Source organism: Chanos chanos, chromosome 15 (assembly GCF_902362185.1).
Source record: "Chanos chanos chromosome 15, fChaCha1.1, whole genome shotgun sequence".
Lineage (NCBI taxonomy): Eukaryota > Metazoa > Chordata > Actinopteri > Gonorynchiformes > Chanidae > Chanos > Chanos chanos.
Window position 1 is genome coordinate 4,517,447 of NC_044509.1, and position 18,095 is coordinate 4,535,541.

Consider the following 18,095-nt stretch of genomic DNA (forward strand, 5'->3'; position numbering starts at 1 on the left):
AATGGCATATTGCTAAGAGAGAAATTAAATTATGATTTGATTTGATTTGCCGTTTTGCTACCTTTTGAGATGGTTCCCTGGTTGATTTAAGGTTGTGACTAATTGTTTTAAGTGGGCATTAAACTGGATGGGTTTATTGGACAGGGCTCTCCGCCTTTCTTCGTTTTAAAATTAAAATAATTGTGTTTCTGGAGCGCTGGCTGAGTTTTATATGCCCCGCGGGGCCGGAGTTTTTCCATCTTCAGTCACCTCTACAGATAGCACCTTCGCTCTTCCTCTGCAGAGCTCATTAAAAATTCATTCCCTTATCCTCTCTTTGACTCACTTTCCTTCTCTCTTTTCTTTTTCTTCTCTTCTCTGACTTTTCTCAAACTACTCAGCACTACAAAGGCTGCAGAAACAACATCAACGACAACACAAAAATCATTTTCTACCCTCCTTCACTAAGGGTTAGCTTGTCCTTGAGGCAAAAGTAAAATAAAATAAAATCGACCGGGCTGTCTGTTTTTTGTTTTTTGTTTTCTTCCCGTGTGCATAAAAGCCTTTGTATATGTTTGATGTATTTTTGAATATAGGCGAGGGTTTTTTTTTTTTTTTGTTTTCGCAGTTTGTTGGAATTGGTGAGCATTGCTACTGAATACCCTTATAAACAAAATCTGGAAAGGTCTCCACTGCGTTTGGAACGAAATGTAGATATAAGTAGCTCATTGTAAAAATGATTTGAACCTAATCGTGGCAGAACAAATAACATTAAAAAAACAATCTGTTCTTTGTTTTAACTTGGAGTGGAGCTTCTTGTTTAATTACTCTCTTGAGAATTTCTGATATGATGATCAGAATCCTCCAAATGTATTGAAAGGGCTCTTTATTCATTCATAATGAACCCAATTTCATTCAGCAGGTGTGAGAAATTAACAACCAATTAAAGCTTTACTTTACATTCATTAACAAAACTGGGTGTGAGTGACTGGTTTTCAGAGCTCACCTGCCACCAGTCATGGAACTTCGTGTTCCCATGATGCCCTACTCTCTCGCTGTCTGTCTCTCTCTCTCTCATTATTGAAAGACACAGGTGTTGTGATTATATTAAAGCAAAAAAAAAAAAAAAGAACAGAAAAAAAAGGAGAAAAAAAAGGCTCCCTCAGAGTTCAATCATTTTTAAAAGAATACCGATGACTCATGTTAACCTAGCGCTGTCATGTGTGGTTTGTTCTGCTGAGTGCCGGATCACATTAATGGGTCCAGCACTGTTCGTTCAGTATGGTTTTTTTTTTTTTTTTTTCCCTGGAACATTCTGTTTCCATGGATGCAGAGGAGGGCCCCTGATTCAAGTGCCTTTTTGAATGGGGGTGCTTTCATTAATGTTTCTGACATCACTCATTACTCAATTTGCATATGGACTTGTGCAATCACATATCCCAGAAAGCACTCTGTCTCCCGTAGGCTGGTGGAGAACCGGTGGGCTGTGCTTGATTGAGCTGCATGAGTGTGTCACTTGTGTTTAGTTTTTTTTTTTTTTTTATTTTAGTTTTGTTTTATTAATATGTGAATGAGCAAAGTCAGATGGTTATATCACACAATCAGAACAAAACTTTCAATGATGATTGCTAAGAACATGGCGTCATTTGAAATTCCGTCCGAGTGTGTGCCGGGCAGTTTTTTCATAGGTCTAATCATATGCCGCCATACTGACAGGATAATGATCTCTCTATATGTTTTTACATCTGTCTTTTCTCAGGCAATGAAAGTGGTGTCTAAGAAGATATTTTTTTATATCTGTCTTTTCTTTTTTTCAGGCAATGAAAGTGGTGTCTAAGAAGAAGCTGATGAAGCAGTATGGTTTTCCCCGTAAGTGTCACATGTATATTTCTGACGAGGTATTTCAGTTGACTGTATTCATAAACATTTTGATATGAACCACCTTTTGGGCATATCTCAGATCACCATTGTTCATATTTAATACAAAATACATTTACAGATGAGTCCCTGAAACGCTCATCTCCTTCGACATGTGTTGTCCATGTGTGAAGATGTATGCTGGTGTTTTGCTAAAGGTGGAATAAAAAGGTTTTGTGTGTGTGTGTGTCTGTAGATGTTTTACATGTTTGGGTACGTCAGTACATGCGCTGGGTTGCTCTTCTACTGAAAGTGGAATGGATCGGTTTGTTTGTTTGCATGTTTTGTTTATGCGTAGGTCGTCCCCCTCCCCGCGGCCCTAAAGCCGTCCAGGGGGAACAGCCGAAAGTCCTGGGCCCTCTGGAGCGGGTTTATCAGGAGATCGCCATCCTAAAGAAACTGGACCACCTCAATATCGTCAAACTGGTGGAGGCAAGTCCCCGTACCACTCCTCATCACTATCACTAACGCACCATAAACAGTAGTAACATGTCATAAGGAGTCTATTAAAGTCTACCGCATGTTTCTAAGCTATGAACAAGGACCCTATACTGCTAGCAGTCCTTTAGAATACAGAATTTCACAATATGTCGTGAAATGAAAATGTATATGTCATAGCATGTGTTTGTACCTTGCTGGTCTGTTAAGTGAAGGTGTAAATACTACTGTAGGCACACAGGGGTGTCACGCATTGTGTCTCTCTGATTTTCCAATGACCAGTCACCCCCCCCAAAAAATAACCACACTGTACCATCCAGTGCAGTGGATCTTTGAGTAAGTTGTTCATGCTTAGCATATCATTAAAATGTGATTCTTCAAGTTCTCAGACATGAAGTTCCCCTAAGAGTTTCATGTTTTTTTGGGGTTTTTTTTTATGAGGGACCTTAATCTCACTATTCATTTCTGATTTTGAGACTTTCTTTAATCAGAGGTAGAATAATACCTTGGAGGTAGAATGAAAGAAGGATAAAAATCGATTGTGGGTGAGAGGAGTTTAAAAAAAAAAAAGAAGAAGAAGAGAAAGAGAGGAGAAGTCGAAAGGGGAGACTGAGAAGGCCTGCAGGAGGAGAAAAGAAAGGAGTACTTCTGCTCTCCCCGTGTGGCACTGTTAGAAATGATCTTCAATCACACAGGCTGGCTGAAATCAAATTCAGCCCCATTACAGAGAGAGGGAAGGATAGAGGGAGGGAGACAGAGAGAAAGAGAAAAAAGAGTAAGAAAGAGAGAGAGAGACAGGCCACTAGAGGAGGAAAACTCTCACTCACGCAGACACACACGCACACAGAGGGTAGGAAAGCAGGGAGACAAATCTCCATCTTCAGAGGAACCCAGGGCAAAGGAAGGAGGGGCAGGTATGGTAATGATGAGAATACAGAATTAGAGGAGAGAGAGAAGGAGAAAAAAGGAGAGTTCTCACCCTGCACACATTAAATGGAGCGAGTCCTCCACCAACTACCCTCCCCAGTTCTGCCCCCACCAGTCCACCAGTCAATCTGTCTGTCTTTCTGTCTGTCTTTCTGTCTGTCTTTCTGTCTGTCTTTCTGTCTATCTATCTATCTATCTATCTATCTATCTATCTATCTATCTATCTATCTATCTTTTTGGTCTGCCTGTCTGTCTATCTATCTATCTATCTATCTATCTATCTATCTATCTGTCTGTCTGTCTGTCTTGTCTGTCTGCTGGCTGCCCATGTCTCTCTCTCTCTCTCTGTCTTTTATATTCCTCATGTTGTGCAGGGCAGTGAGACAGTCTATGATCAGGGGACATTTTGCCATGTGCGTACGTTTCTGCGAGGCAGGTGTTTCTGATGTCATTAAATTCAATTCCAAATGTCATTCCAGGTGCTGGATGATCCATCGGAGGACAACCTACACATGGGTACGTCCGTTTACCACAGAACACATTTATACTGAAACATCTACTCATGACGTGCAAATGTACCGAAGGGAAAACTGTCACTGAACAAAAATCATGAATGTGTGTGTGTGTGTGTGTGTTTGTGTGTGTGTGTGTTCTTTAAGAGACTTTGTAAAGTAATGAAAAACGGATGTTTTTGCATATGCAGTGCTACATAACTATTAAAATTAAAAGTTCTAATCTCATCTCTTCAGACGGAGCTTTTCACGTGAACTGTCTGACTAAAATGTCAGCTTATGGTTATGACCCTCATGTCCTCACTGATGATGTTTTGATTTTTCTTTCCCGGCGTAAAATGAAGTAATTAAACGAAGAAGCTCGTGATCTGTGACAGTACCGTAAAAAGATGATGATGATGATGATGATGAGAAAAATGTTCCAGATGAAGTGCTGAATGAGAAGCAGTTTGTTTGACGAGGTGCTTGGCACCCTTGGCCGTAGCGTTCGTTAGGAACAAGCTGTGCTGATGAGAAGCGATTGTCAGTCAGTTGTGAGCTCGGTCTAACGGACTAACTGTCTAAAACAGGGTTACACAATGCTAATCATTCAGAGTGTCTTCAGCCTAAACACACCTGATTCAGTCAGTCACAGTTCTGACAAGTCTCGGAATATGTGAGTCTGTGAGATTAAGGCAGGAACAAAAACCAGCTCACTCGCTCACTCACTCTCTCTCTCTTTCTCTCCTCTCTCTCTGCAGTGTTTGAACTAATGCAGAAAGGGTGAGTATTGCACATGTCCCTGTCATGTAAATAACTGAACTCTGACCTTTCTAACCAACCCCCACCCCCATCACCACCGTTTCCATCTCTCCATGTATTTGTCCTTGATCAAAGCTGACGACCTGCCTGTTTTTTTTTTTTATTATTTCACATTCTCTCTCTCTCTCTCTCTCTCTCTCTCTGTGGGGAATTCATTAAGCACTTGTGTTTTCACTTGACAGTGATTACCGTCCCTATTTTTCTCTCCACTAGCCATGCCTCACCTCCCTCTTACTCTTTTTTTCCATTCTTCATTCGTGGTTGGGTAGATGATTGTCATTATTATTATTATTATTATTATTATTATTATTATTATTATTTTGAAGAGTCGGAGATGATGGGGCACTTAACTCCCCCAGTGCTGTATTAAATATGACCAGAGGCACTCCGTGAATCCGCAGCTAATCATTCATTCTACTTTTCTTTTTTTTTTCAACACGGTCAGAGAAAAGCAACAACTTTTCGTGAGTTTTCGTGGGCACGAGACATCTTAGCATACAGACCTTTTTTTTTTTTCAAATGTGACATTTTGTTTTCAATTGAATGTCAACTTTTTTTCCTCGGCAAACCTGGCTGCACGCTCCGCGTCGGGGAGAAGAAAATTGCATTGTTTCATCGCTCTCAGGTTCTATTCAACCCTGCCTTGAATAGAGCTTCTGTTTTGCAAAACCAAAGCAATGCGTTTTTCATGGTTTGTTGAATTAACTGGCCGTTTTGGGATTCTGAACGTAACGGACTTCAAGAGCCTGTTTTTTGGCAAGTGGAACTGATGGTGTCGTTTTTTTTTTTTTCTTAAGCGAATGACTTGATTTAGGAGACAGAACCATGTGACAGAAGCCATGTGTGGTGGACCCCTCGGACCCTGTCAGGTTCAGGTTAGGGTTTTTTCCTCTGTCAGAACTGGTTTTCCAGTGGTTCCTGACTGGTACGCACTAATGCTAACTACTGTGTTGACGTAACCATGAGACAGTGCCATAACAGTTTGTACAAAGTTGATGAAAATGAGCATTTTTATCAAGTGTTCTTCCATCAAGTATTATTCCTCAACTTCAACAACACCAGACTACATGGCAACATTCAAATTTTAATGCTAACATCAGCACCTCAACATGGCTACTCCATTTGCTAGCCTATGATATTTGCCAGCAGATTAAGTGATGTTGTGATATTTTAGAACGACTAAAAAGCTTTCTGTGTAAATGTTTATCAAAGACAAGAGCTAGGTGAAGTTTGAAGGCAGACCAGCCGTTCTTACTCTCTGAGTATGAGACGGGGCCTGCTTCCTGCACGGACTTAGCTATGTTTTCCAAGTTCAAACCGATCGTTCTAATCGACGTGATCGTTGTAGGAAATGCGTTTGCTTCATTAATATTTTAATTGATTGATTTAGATTAACCCTTAATCTGCTCTTTCTGATTGTATCGCCATTATTGGAAGTATCGGGTTGTTTGTGACGCGCTGAGTCAGCGGCAGCTAGCGGGAAGTCAACTTCCCACAGCCCAGGAGGTTCATGACACGTGATGTCATGCGTCGGTTTTGTGATGTCACAGACACATGACACCATCAGGAAGCTGCACAGCCTGTACAAAAAGGGCCGGCTCTTCACAAGTCACGCATCTGCTCAGTTTGTACTTTGGACCAGGTGTAACTTGCGAATATGGGACAGGTGTGTAGTATCAAGAAGAAAAAGAAGAAGAAGAAGGCCAGAGGTGCAGTTGTGATTTTGGGATGAATGGCTGCAAAATGGTGGGGAAGCCCCTAGTCCTGAGGTAGTCATTAATAAAAACCAGACTTCCAGGCCCTCCTCTGACACTCGTGACCGTGCAGTGTTTGAGTCTCCAGAGCGGGTGCCAGTCGCGCCTGTCACTGAGATTTCAACGCCGTCAGAACCGCTCACAGAAACGGGCTCAGAGGAAGCTCAGTCCAGGCTGTCCGGTCCAGTGGTAGTTGACCTGGGACGCCAAACGGTGAAGCCGGCTGTTTTGTCGACCTTGTTTATGTGCTCATCTGACTCGTCGTCGAGAACGCAGCGCGAGGCCGTGGCCGTGGGGAAGTGGGAGAGTGAAAGGAAAACATTTGAACGACTCAATTAAAATCACGTCTGCGTGTATTTAATCATCTGACATCCTTAAAAATGCTAGTCTTGCCACTATACATACACACATGCACACAGACATGTACATGCTCACATATTTCTGAACACACGCACACACAGACATAGATAGATGTATAGATAGGTAGAAGACAAACACACACATTTACAGATGTAAATAGCTGCATTAAGGGGAGGAGAAAGAGAGATGTGTATCACACATATACAAACCTTACAGTCCCTTATAAGAACATACATATAACTCCCTGCCTGTGTTTGCGTGTGTGTGCGTGTGTGTATGTGCACGTGTGTATGTGTGCGCGTGCGTGCGTGTGTGTGTGTGTGTGTGTGTGTGTGTGTGCGCGTGTGCGCGTGTGTGCTCAGGCCTGTGATGGAGGTTCCCACAGACAGCCCGTTCACTGAGGACCAAGCACGACTCTACTTCAGAGACGTCGTCCTGGGCATCGAATACTGTGAGTAACCAGCAGTGGGCAGTTTGCTATGCTGTGGAGCCCTTTCATCAGCAGTGTGTGTAACAGTCTTTAGCATGTTCAGTAAACGTCACCTGACAGTCTGAAAAAATCACTTAGCTCAACAGATCAGACTTGACTAGATGTGTAACAGATTCATACATTAGTCTTCTACACATTGCTGTGAGAGTAAAGTCTGTGCTGAAGCCTCTACAGGATTGTAAACCCTGAGGCAGAGACTAAACATGTGGTGAGGAGCTGTAAAGAAGGAGAAAAAGCGTTTCGGTGTGGTGGGTAGGTTTAGTCATCTCCTCATTCACAGAGAGAAAGGGGGAAAAAAGCCCTTAGGGAGTAAACAGCTTTGTCACTCATCATCTCCATGTTTTTGTGTTTGTTGTCACTTGACTTGGTGGGATCCTGTCAGTCTAATGAGCAGAGAGAGAGATAAAGAGAGAGAACAAGAGAGAAGAGTGTGAGAAAAAGAAAGAGACAGAGAGAGAAAGAGAGATCAGAATGGGGCAGAGGAAAAGTGAAACAGAATGCCAGAGAGTGTGGGAGAGGACCAGAGAGAGAGAGAGAGAGAGTGATCTAGTTGCGAGTGTGTTAAGCAGTGTTTTTTCGTAGATCCCTGACTTTGTATCTTGTCATAAAAGCCGTACAACTGCACTCGCAGGGGGATCATCCGAGTCTTTTCTTTTCTTGTCCAACTGCTATGACTCAGCTTGTTTCTTCCCTGTTCTAGTCCTAACCGTTTATTAGAGGCTTAAGTCCATAAGCAGGCTTTGAACGAGCTGCTGAAGCACCAGTCGAGTCCCGGGCTCCGGTGCGCTGTGTGCCGCAGCTCCATTGGGTAATTAGGGAGACCCAGCTGTCCTTTCATCAGACTTCATCTGATTCATAGCCACCCAAGGCACTTTGCCGTGGCAACCGCTGGGATGGCAACAGGCTGTCTGTCTAGCGAACTCGAGAGTTTTTAAACGCAGTTTGAAAGTGGTTTTTGTGTGCTGTGTGCGCGTACCCTCTCTGGTGTCTGCCGCCACTGTCAGATCTTAGGGGCTCTTATCTCTGAGAACCGCCGCTCGTGTCTGCAGGCTGTTTCGTAACCGCCAACTACTCCACGTTTACTCGGCGTGTCAGGTCTTCGCTCGAAGTTTACGACGTGTTCTTTGTTCTGAAAAGAATCACTCACGTCTCCTCAATTTTGTATTTTGCTAATTTAGAATGTTATTTTTTTTATTTTTTTTTGTATCTGGTAATGACACATATGCAAAAACCTATTTTAGCATTCTGATCTGCGATTCATTATTTGTGTCCAGTTGGTATTTCTGATTGTAATTGTTCTCAGCAGAAGCATTGACGCGCCGTCAGTGGCAGCCAATGGGAAGCCGGCCTGCAGACACTTTTACGCGACGTCTTCACAATCGCAGCGCTGTTTGCAACGCATTATGTCACGAGTTTGTTTTGTGACATCACAGAGATATGATGTCACCGTCGCGTTGCAGAGCCTACAGAAGGAGTGGGTTCCTCACACGTCACGCGTCTGCTCAATTCACCCTTTAGACCCGACGCAACTTGGAAATACAGGGCAGGTGAACAATATTAAACAGGAGTCTTTGGACGGGGTGTAGCTTACGCGTATGGGACAAGTGGACAGCGTTAAGAAGAAGAGGAGGGCCAGAGGTGCTGTTGTGATTTTGGGATGAATGGCTGCAAAATGCTGGGGAAACCCCTAGTCCTGAGGTAGTCATTAATAAAAACCAAAGTTCCAGGCCCCGTGCATTGTTTGAGTCTCCAGAGCGGGTGTCAGTCACACCTGTCACTGAGATTCAAGTACCGTCAGAACCGTTAACAGAAACGGGCTCATGATCAAAGTACCACATAAACACTAAGTAAAATAGTAACAATTGTTTTTTTTAATAGGCCTATAGGAGTGCATTGTTTTTGAAATTTTTAACAATTATCGTCCTCGGAAAGAACGGGAGTTCCATGGACTTGCACTAAGGTAAAATAAACGATGGTGAAATCGTGAGTGACGAACATCATGTTTAACAGTTAAAATGTGCTGCGTGTAAAACAGACAGGCAAAATATGAAGAGAAACCTCCCGAACTTAGTTCCCCCGTTAAAGCGCTCAAACACTCGAACTGCTTCCCATCGGGCAGACAGAGAACAGCATCTCGTTTTAACAGAATGAGAGTTCGATCTTTCACTTAAGGTCTCTGCCAATGGCACTTAAAGGGGTCTGAACCATCAGTACCAACAAACAGTAAAGATGACAAAAATGATTCCCTGAAGAGCTGCAGTCTTTTGATTGGCCACTTGAGACTCGACTAAAGCACTTGACCAGGAAGAATGGGGCTTGTTTCAATTAGCCAAGGTGACCTCTTTTTTTTTTTTGTCCCTGTATCTACTCAAGTGGCCATTAGCGAGGCTAAAAGCTCTAACAGACAGAAATGTTCAATGTGCATAATGTTTTACCACATCTGAATTTATCCAACAATCCCTTACTGGATTTTAATGTTTCCATAAATGTTTTTTTTTTAAATAATGATAATTTATTTTTAAAGTACTGTAAACATCCATGAACATGTAACCTCAAAATACCAAGTTAGCAAACACTTCATAGATGATTGTGTCAGCTTTTGTGAACAGTAATTAAATCGTAATTAAGAAGAAAAAACCCTGTAAACCTCCATGAACATGTAACATCAAAATACCAAGTTAACAAATACTTAATAGATGATTATGTCCGCTTTTGTGGACAGTAATTAAACAGTAATTAAGAAGAAAAAAACCCTTCCAAAAAATTCTTCAGCTATGATACAATTCTGACATTCCCCCCACCCACCCCCTGAAAACACACACACACACACACTCTCACTCTCCTCCATCTGTGTCTGTCTCCTCAGTGCACTATCAGAAGATTATCCACAGGGACATCAAGCCCTCTAACCTGCTCCTGGGTGATGATGGTCATGTGAAGATTGCTGATTTTGGGGTCAGTAATCAGTTTGAGGGAAACGATGCTCTCCTCTCCAGCACAGCCGGAACACCGGCCTTCATGGCACCAGAGACTCTGTCAGACAACCGCAAGAGCTTCAGCGGAAAGGTAGTTTATGTGTGTGTGTTAGTGTGTGTGTGTGTGTGTGTGTGTGCGCGTGTGTGTGTTGTCCTGTCCCACGTTTTTCAGTACATTTCACAATGTTCTGAGCATGTGTGTACCATTTGAGTGCAGTTGTCAGACTATGGACTATGGTAGAGTATGTGTATGCATGTTTTAATGCAATTTCGCTGCATTCATACATATTTTCGACACATAAATTCATTATGAAATGTAACATGCTAATATTCCATTATAATGCCATTATACTTTATGAAGTGCTGTTGTCTATTAAGGGTAAATATTTTTTACATTACCGGGTCTTTCTCAAACAGTGGTGCTTCTCAGAAATATGTTGAAGTACCTTTCAGAGTAACGGCTTGTAACTAGCCACAGCTTCACTTTTTATAACATTGTGCTAAAATAAAAGGGTAGCACATTTAATCGCTTGTAGATTGTTGTACAAACTTGAAATATCCTTTTAAGAACTGAACATAGTGAGGTTCGGTGGTGCCAAAATGTTTCGCACAACTTCTAACATGACTGCAATTTTGCTAGCATATCAGAAAATTCAACTGAAGTGGAAGGCAGGAGGGAAAGAAACACTGGAATTGCAGGAATTACATCCCTTCAGCTAATTAGCTAGCACCTGCTTTATCTCACATGGGAAGCTTACACAAGCTTCTTATCAAAGGATGCAGTGCAAGTAGGGTGGCATTTTCTCAACCAACGTTCTAATTAAACTAATGATATAACTGGGAAACTCCTAGTACACTGGAAAAATTGTTGGGGGGGGGGGTCCCAATAGAGTGAATTATGCCTTTAACAAGTTTTGTTCTGTTCTGCATTCAACACATGTGCTTAACAATGAAAGATAAAACTAGACCTGGGCAATAAACCAAACACTAACATGTACTGAAAACAAAACATTAACTGAGAAACATTTTCCCTCCAAATCTAGCCTAAATTACTCCTTTGAGTAGGATACATCAGAGTCACAAAACTACACCAGCCAATATTTGGCCTACCCACTTCGAAAGTGAATTCAAAATCCACTCCTAACCACCACTGTTTACACTTTGGAAACTATGATGACTGAACAGTATATTGGATAAAAAACAATTTGTACTGAAAAGTTCAATTAATTTTCAAGATGTTGATAAAGTGTTGTTTTATGACTGTGAACTAGCCATTAGCAAAACCAAAACATTTGTTAAACACTGATATTTGGCAGCCAAGCTATGGCTAATTGTTTGCTTTTACACGTGATTAAAAAAAAATTAAAAAAATACACGAGGGTCTAGGTTGATCGATGTTGGGTACAGGCTCTGTACACTACATTTTGGAGTGCCTCGCGAGGATTATGTAGTGCACTACACAGTGTCGTAAATTTACAGCTGAGAATTGGAACAGCGCTACAAAATGGCAGATTCACTATATAGTGGACTATATTAGTGGGTGAGTGCACATTTGGAACACGGCAATAATAGCCACTTGAGTAATGCTATTGTGATTTTTTGGGGGGGGGGGGGGGGGGGGGGGGGGGGGGGGGGGGGGGGGGGGGGGGGGGACTAGCAAGTACGGTCTTGTTTGCTTTACTGGGCCAAATGACTTACTCAACTCAGTAAGTAGGTATAAAGAAATGAGGCAGTAGGAAGTGAACTGGGCAGTGGGCAGTGCAGCCAAATGGATGAGCTAAGGTGTATTTTCTTGTAACATGGCAATGTAGTCATGATTATCATTTTAGTTTTCCTGCTTTAACCATACCAGGTAAGGCTAGCTCGCGCATTTCCGGTATTAGCATTTTGCTTGGTTCAGGCTGAAACACAGAATAATAAAAGTTATTAAGTGTAAATGATGGAGAACTTCACATCATGGCCCTTTCTCTCTCTCTCTCTGCTTGCTTATCACTAGCTCACAACTAAGTATTTGTTATATCACCAGCCTTGGTTACGTCACAAACCTTGGTTAGGTTGTTAGCATTAGCTGGATTGCTAGCATTTTGGCATTGCGACAATAAGAGAGACTTCAAGAGGCAATGAGATTTAAAGAGACGCTGCTTTAGGAGAGAATCTAAACAGGGCTTAGTGAGACCTGGGATAGTTATTATTCTCTTGTTTGAAAGTTTATTGTAGAACTATTTGGTCGTTTATTTCTTTTCTGTCCATTATGACTGTTTGGGGTAAGAAATTCTCTCCCTGTCTGAAGAGTTTGAGCAGCATAAAGCCGATGCAGTTTGGATTGTATTTCCTGAGATGTGCTTACAGTGACAAAGCCGCTGATCCGTTCAAAAGCACACCTTACTGCTTGTTTTCTGTTTTTAAAGGGCAATCAGGTGGAATTAGATGGTGAATTTACTCTTGGTGCAGTAAGTGCTGTTATACATCTCATTTCACATGAATGGTTTCTATTATGTGTTTCCCTTCTGTGGTTGTACGGTAAGGGCTTTATAGTAATCTGGTTATTTTGGGGTTCATTTAAGTTTGTAGTTTGTGAAAAATTATGGTAAAATATCATTTGTTTTTTAGTATTTGTTCTGATTAGGGTATGGTTGAGTATCGCAATGGTGAAAGGCATTGATGTGTTTTCACAGTTGGAGTCTGATATTCTGGGTACATCTGTGGTGGCCTGAATCCGCATAGAGAGTGACTGGATTATATTCGCTCGTCCATCAGCCTAGAAGTGAACAAGCAGTTACTGGGTTTTTATCTTATCAGCTGAAGAAACACACACACCTACTCTCTCTCTCTCTGTCACACACACACATACACACACACGCACACACACACGCAGGTGGGAAGTTGGGAAAGTTAGATAGCAGGTTGAGTGATTGAGGTAATCCTTCCGTTCCACCTGGTGATGGAGGGGTCGAGGAAGCATCCAGACAAATGAGTTTGGGCGCGGGGGAAAGTACCTCTCTTCTTAACAAATGGACTTTTCTCAGCTGCCTGACTCTGACTGAAGAGCTGTTACGTTCCTCCGCTGAAAAGATGATGTGATTTTCCATTCGCCCAGAGTCTACAGCACACAGAGCCGCATCAAAAATCTCCTTTGTTCTCTCTCTCAAACTCAATTGAATTTTATTGAATCCGACTTAAATATTTGAACAAAACACCATCAAAGTGAAGCTACTTTCTGCGGCTGCATTGAAACATTATGTGTGCGTGTGTCTAGAGTGTGTATGCGGTGTGTGTGTGTGTGTTTAACCTTTGTGACTCTGCTGTGAATTTCAGGCATTGGATGTCTGGGCAATGGGAGTGACACTGTACTGTTTTGTGTTTGGGAAGGTAAGGCCGATACACACATGCTACACACATACGGTGTATCATAAACACAGTTTATATAAGTGAAAGGTAAATTGAGCCCACAGGCTTCAGGCAGTCATATAGTTAAGTGCTGATTGTAAATTATTATTATTATTATTATTATTATTATTATTATTATTATTATTATTATCATGAATGTACATCATGCATTTAAAGATGCTTGTAGTGCTTTGTTTAGCTTATTGTCATTCTTCATTTTTATTACAAGTTGTTTCTTTGAAGTGTTTTTCACCCTTATAAGCTCCAAACCCTATTTTGATCCCTTGCCTTATTCCTGGTTTTGCTCTCTCTCTCTCTCTCTCTCTCTCTCTCTCTCTCTCTCTCTCTCTCTCTCTCTCTCTCTCTCTCTCTGTTCTTTTTTTCTCTAGTGCCCTTTTATTGATGAGTATATTCTGGCATTGCACAATAAAATCAGGACCAGACCAGTGGAGTTCCCTGACCAGTAAGATCTCTTTCTCCACTCATCCTCCAGCCAATGCCTCATACACACACACACACACACACACACACTCACACACACACAGAGAATGAGCCATGAATCTGCTGCTTTTCTGTGGCCAAGCACACAGTAGGGAACCCCATACCTACTCTTCCCTCATTCTCTAACTACAGCTCTCAAATAGACTGGGGAGACCCAATACTGTGTGTGTGTGTGTGTGTGTGTGTGTGTGTGTACTCGTGTGTGTGACACAACACTGAGACACTGAGTCTCTCTGGGAGTCTGTGCCAGAGTGTGTTGTCTGAGTGTTCTCTAATCGACGTCAAGGCACTTTGCAGGAGAGTCAGATGCTGTGAAGTGTGTGTGTGAGGCAGTCAGCAGCAGCTGGTTTGTGATGACAGCTGGAGTGTGTGTGTGTGTGTGTGTGTTTTTGGGCAGGCTGTCATCTCCTAATGACAGTGTCTGACCCAGTGAACATCTCTCCAGTCTAACTTAGCTCCCTCTGCTCTCCTGTGTTCCTCGCCCTGTGTGTGTGTATGCACGTGTGTGTGGGGTGTGTGTGTGTGTGTGTGTGTGTATGATAGATGATAGAAATACTATCACTCTTATTGCTGAAGCAGCACTGTTCTGACTGAAAAATGCAGTACTCTAAATCTCATCAACCTGTGCTCATGTAGCCTCATGAATGCTGCCGCTGGAGCGCTACTGTGAGAGGTTTTTGTGTGTGTGTGTGTGTGTGTGTGTGTGTGGAGGGGGTCGGTGTCAGGGGAAAAAATGGCTAGAGTGACTGTATTGGAAATGTTTTGTTCAGTATGAAAAGATTAGATAAAGATTACGTAACAAAAAGATAAGATTACTCTTTTGTTGGATTGCTTGGTTGTTCATATCTCTCCGACAGGGAAAGATGTGTGTGTGTGTGTGTGCGTGTGTGTGCGTGTGTGTGTGTGTGTGGGTGTGTGAGAGAGAGATGGTCCCTCTGCATATCGAGCTGCTGTCTTGAATTGTCTCTCAGTGTTGCTCTTTATTTCACTGCTATCTCATAACTCAGTTATTGTTTGAAAATCCATCTTCGCTGTTTGAGTTGTGCGTGTTTTCATTTTCACAGGCCAGTCATTACTGAAGGACTGAAGAATCTTATCCTCAGAATGCTGGACAAGAATCCAGACACCAGAATCACCCTTCCTGAGATCAAAGTGAGCTTTAAAACGTGACAAAGATGAACCTTCCGAAGACAAGAACACATTAGAGTGAACACCCCCCCCCCCCCCCCCCCCCCCCCCCCACCAGCATAATTGATAGAATCATATTTGGGATTCCAAAGATTTGGGAGAAACATTTCTGATGTTTACATGATAGAGGGTGAATAACACCAATAAGATCGCCTTCTATCTCCTGCCTGAGTGAAAGATCAGCCAATAAGATCTCAGTATTTGAGGAGGCGGGCCTGGCCAGTTCAGTGGCATTTGCTCGTTTTTTAGTTCGAATGAAATTATTGTATTATTTATCATTATTAACAAAATTATTCTTAGTGATATTCCATACACAGACAACAGTCCGTCTTTGGACAGACTTGGCTACAGACCAGTATAGAAATACAAAGTATGTTTTGATATGAATCTTTTGCGATTCTCAAACTACCGTTTTTTTTCAGCACGCGAAATATTTCTGACCAGCTCTTGTCTTAAGTAAAGAGCTTTACGGCAGCGTGAAAAGAACAGGAGCCCCTGCTTCACGGGTGTCAGGGTATAATCAGTCTTTACTCGCCGTCTACCGCTGGGCAGACGGGGGGGGGGGGGGGGGGGGATTTGGATGACAGAAGTTTCTGGAAACTTTCTGTCTGAAGCAGCGACATGAGAGATGTGGGTAATTAGCGCGCGGCACCTCAGACGTCAGCGCGCGCCGGCTCTCGAGTCATTACTCACAAGTGTTCCATTAAAGCCTGGTTCCCTCGGGCCCCGGAGGCGACGGTTTTGATCAGGCGTCTGACGGGGGCGGCTTTCCTCGGCCCAGGACTGGGTCCGCAGCTCCACCTCTCTGCTGCCTCAGGCGGTGGACGTCTTGTCATGTCCACAGTAGGGTTCAGATGTGCACAGTAAAGAATAGTGAATGTAAATCTGATACATCTGCTGTTGCTCTTTCTGGCTTTGGATTTTTGATCCAACCCAACTCTAACACACCTGAATCCACCATTCAGAGGTTTTCTAACATCTTTAGCTGAATTAGGGGTGCGCACGCACTTGTGTGTGTGTGCGCGTGTATATTTGTGTCTGTGCGTGTGTGTGTGTGTGTGTGTGTGTGTGTGTGTGTGGATCACAGCTTATGTAAACGGTGCCTCCGCAGGAGAACGATTGCCTGTCTTTATGTAAGCAGACCACTTATGCTCTGGCTTGGTGTGTGTGTGTGTGTGTGTGTCTTTGTCTTTGATCTGAGCTTATTGATCCAGTCCTTGTGTCATCTGCATGTTTGTGCTTTTAGCAGTCTGAACAAGACATGGAAAAGTCTGGTTACATATAGTTAAAGATAATCTATATAATGCATTACATGTGTGTCTTGCGTGGTAACAACTCTTTACGAAGTCCTCACTCTTCATGAATTCTTATGTGGTAAGGACTCATTGTGATATATGAGTGGGTGTAGGTTGTGTGTTTATGACTCAGTGTAATATATGTGTGTGTGTAGGTTGACCCCTGGGTGACCCAGGATGGTGCAGATCCATTGCCTTTAGAGGAAGAGCACTGTACTGTAGTGGAGGTCACAGAGGAGGAGGTGCAGAACTCCGTGAAATTCGTCCCCAGCTTATCCACTGTGGTAAGCACTCAGGGCTATGTGTGTGTCTGTGTCTGTGTCTGTTTCTGTGTGTGTTATTTATATCTAACTGTCCCTGCTCTAATTTCTTTGCAGAATGCTTGTAAAGTTAACTTCTTCACAAGAATTTAAATGTTTTGAAACGACATAGAGCAATAGAGTAAATATAGGTGTTCTCTCCCTCTCTCTTTCTCTCTCTCTCTCTCTCTCTCTCTCTCTCTCTCTCTCTCTCTCTCTCTCTTTCTCTCTCTCCTCTTTCTCTCTCTCTCTCTCTCTCTCTCTCTTTCTCTCTCTCTATCTCTCTCTCTTTCTCTCTCTCTCTTTCTCTCTCTCTCTCTATCTCTCTCTCTCTCTTTCTCTCTCTCTCTCTCTCTTTCTCTCTCTCTCTCTCTCTCTCTCTCTCTCTCTCCCCTGCCTGCTGTGTTGTTGTAGATACTGGTGAAGGCTATGTTAAGAAAGCGGTCGTTTGGGAACCCGTTTGAGTGTCCGAGCAGAAGGGAGGAAAGGTCTATGTCTGCCCCGGGCAGTCTCCTCATGTGAGTGATCTCCCCTCTCCTCTCCTCTCCTCTCCTCTCTCACGACTGGTTCTTCAGGCTGTCACTCATCTCCACATGACAGCACTGACCAACCGATCTTCTCCGTAATCCCTCCCTCAACGTCTCCTCCCGCCTTTTTTTTTTTGTCTTTTAGATCAAATACAGGCCTCCAGGCAGGGGGGTCATCCCTCTAACTCGTCCTTTCTCTCTCCTGTTTGCGCACGTATGTTCAGTATAGACCCAGCTTTATCCCAGTGTTAACAAAGACACATTAGCTTGTCATTTCAAATCTTTCATCGTTTCAACGTTTCACGGTTCAAAACCAACAGACAAGCTACCGGCCTGTCCATTAGTCCCTCTGTAACCGCCAGACGTTTGTTTCCATAGTAGCGTGTTTCAGTGACATTTACCTCCAGTTCAGAGCGGCAGGATGGATACTCCTCTTGTTTTTTTACGTCATTCTTCCGGAACATTCCTTTGTCTGGACCTGAGACTGATGTCTGTGTGTCTTCTGACGAGGAGAGGTTATGTAACTAGTAATGCATCAAATAATTGGCTTTCTCTTACCTCACTCTTTTTTTCTGATTTCACCGTTTCCATGTTGATAATCCACCTTCTGAAGTGAGTAAATGTTGGAGGCTGAATGTGGTTATGACAGACTGAATCCCTGTAGTCTAAGTTATGCTCGTTAAAACTTTTCTCTTCCATCCTCTTTCTTTATCTCCTCTCACTCTCTCTCTCGCTCTCTCTCTCT

The 18,095-nt window shown here is 42.7% G+C and overlaps 1 protein-coding gene across 1 annotated transcript in view; it reads left to right on the forward strand.

Moving 5' to 3' along the window:
* camkk1a (calcium/calmodulin-dependent protein kinase kinase 1, alpha a) overlaps positions 1–18,095 on the forward strand; it is a 33,446-nt gene that overhangs the window by 11,281 nt on the left and 4,070 nt on the right. The window contains exons 4-14 of the mRNA XM_030792767.1: positions 1,797–1,848; positions 2,195–2,328; positions 3,741–3,777; positions 4,514–4,535; positions 7,051–7,139; positions 10,045–10,244; positions 13,469–13,522; positions 13,930–14,003; positions 15,106–15,193; positions 16,680–16,808; positions 17,238–17,341. Coding sequence (XP_030648627.1) covers positions 1,797–1,848; positions 2,195–2,328; positions 3,741–3,777; positions 4,514–4,535; positions 7,051–7,139; positions 10,045–10,244; positions 13,469–13,522; positions 13,930–14,003; positions 15,106–15,193; positions 16,680–16,808; positions 17,238–17,341 — 983 coding nt within the window. The remainder of the gene's footprint in view (positions 1–1,796; positions 1,849–2,194; positions 2,329–3,740; positions 3,778–4,513; positions 4,536–7,050; positions 7,140–10,044; positions 10,245–13,468; positions 13,523–13,929; positions 14,004–15,105; positions 15,194–16,679; positions 16,809–17,237; positions 17,342–18,095) is intronic.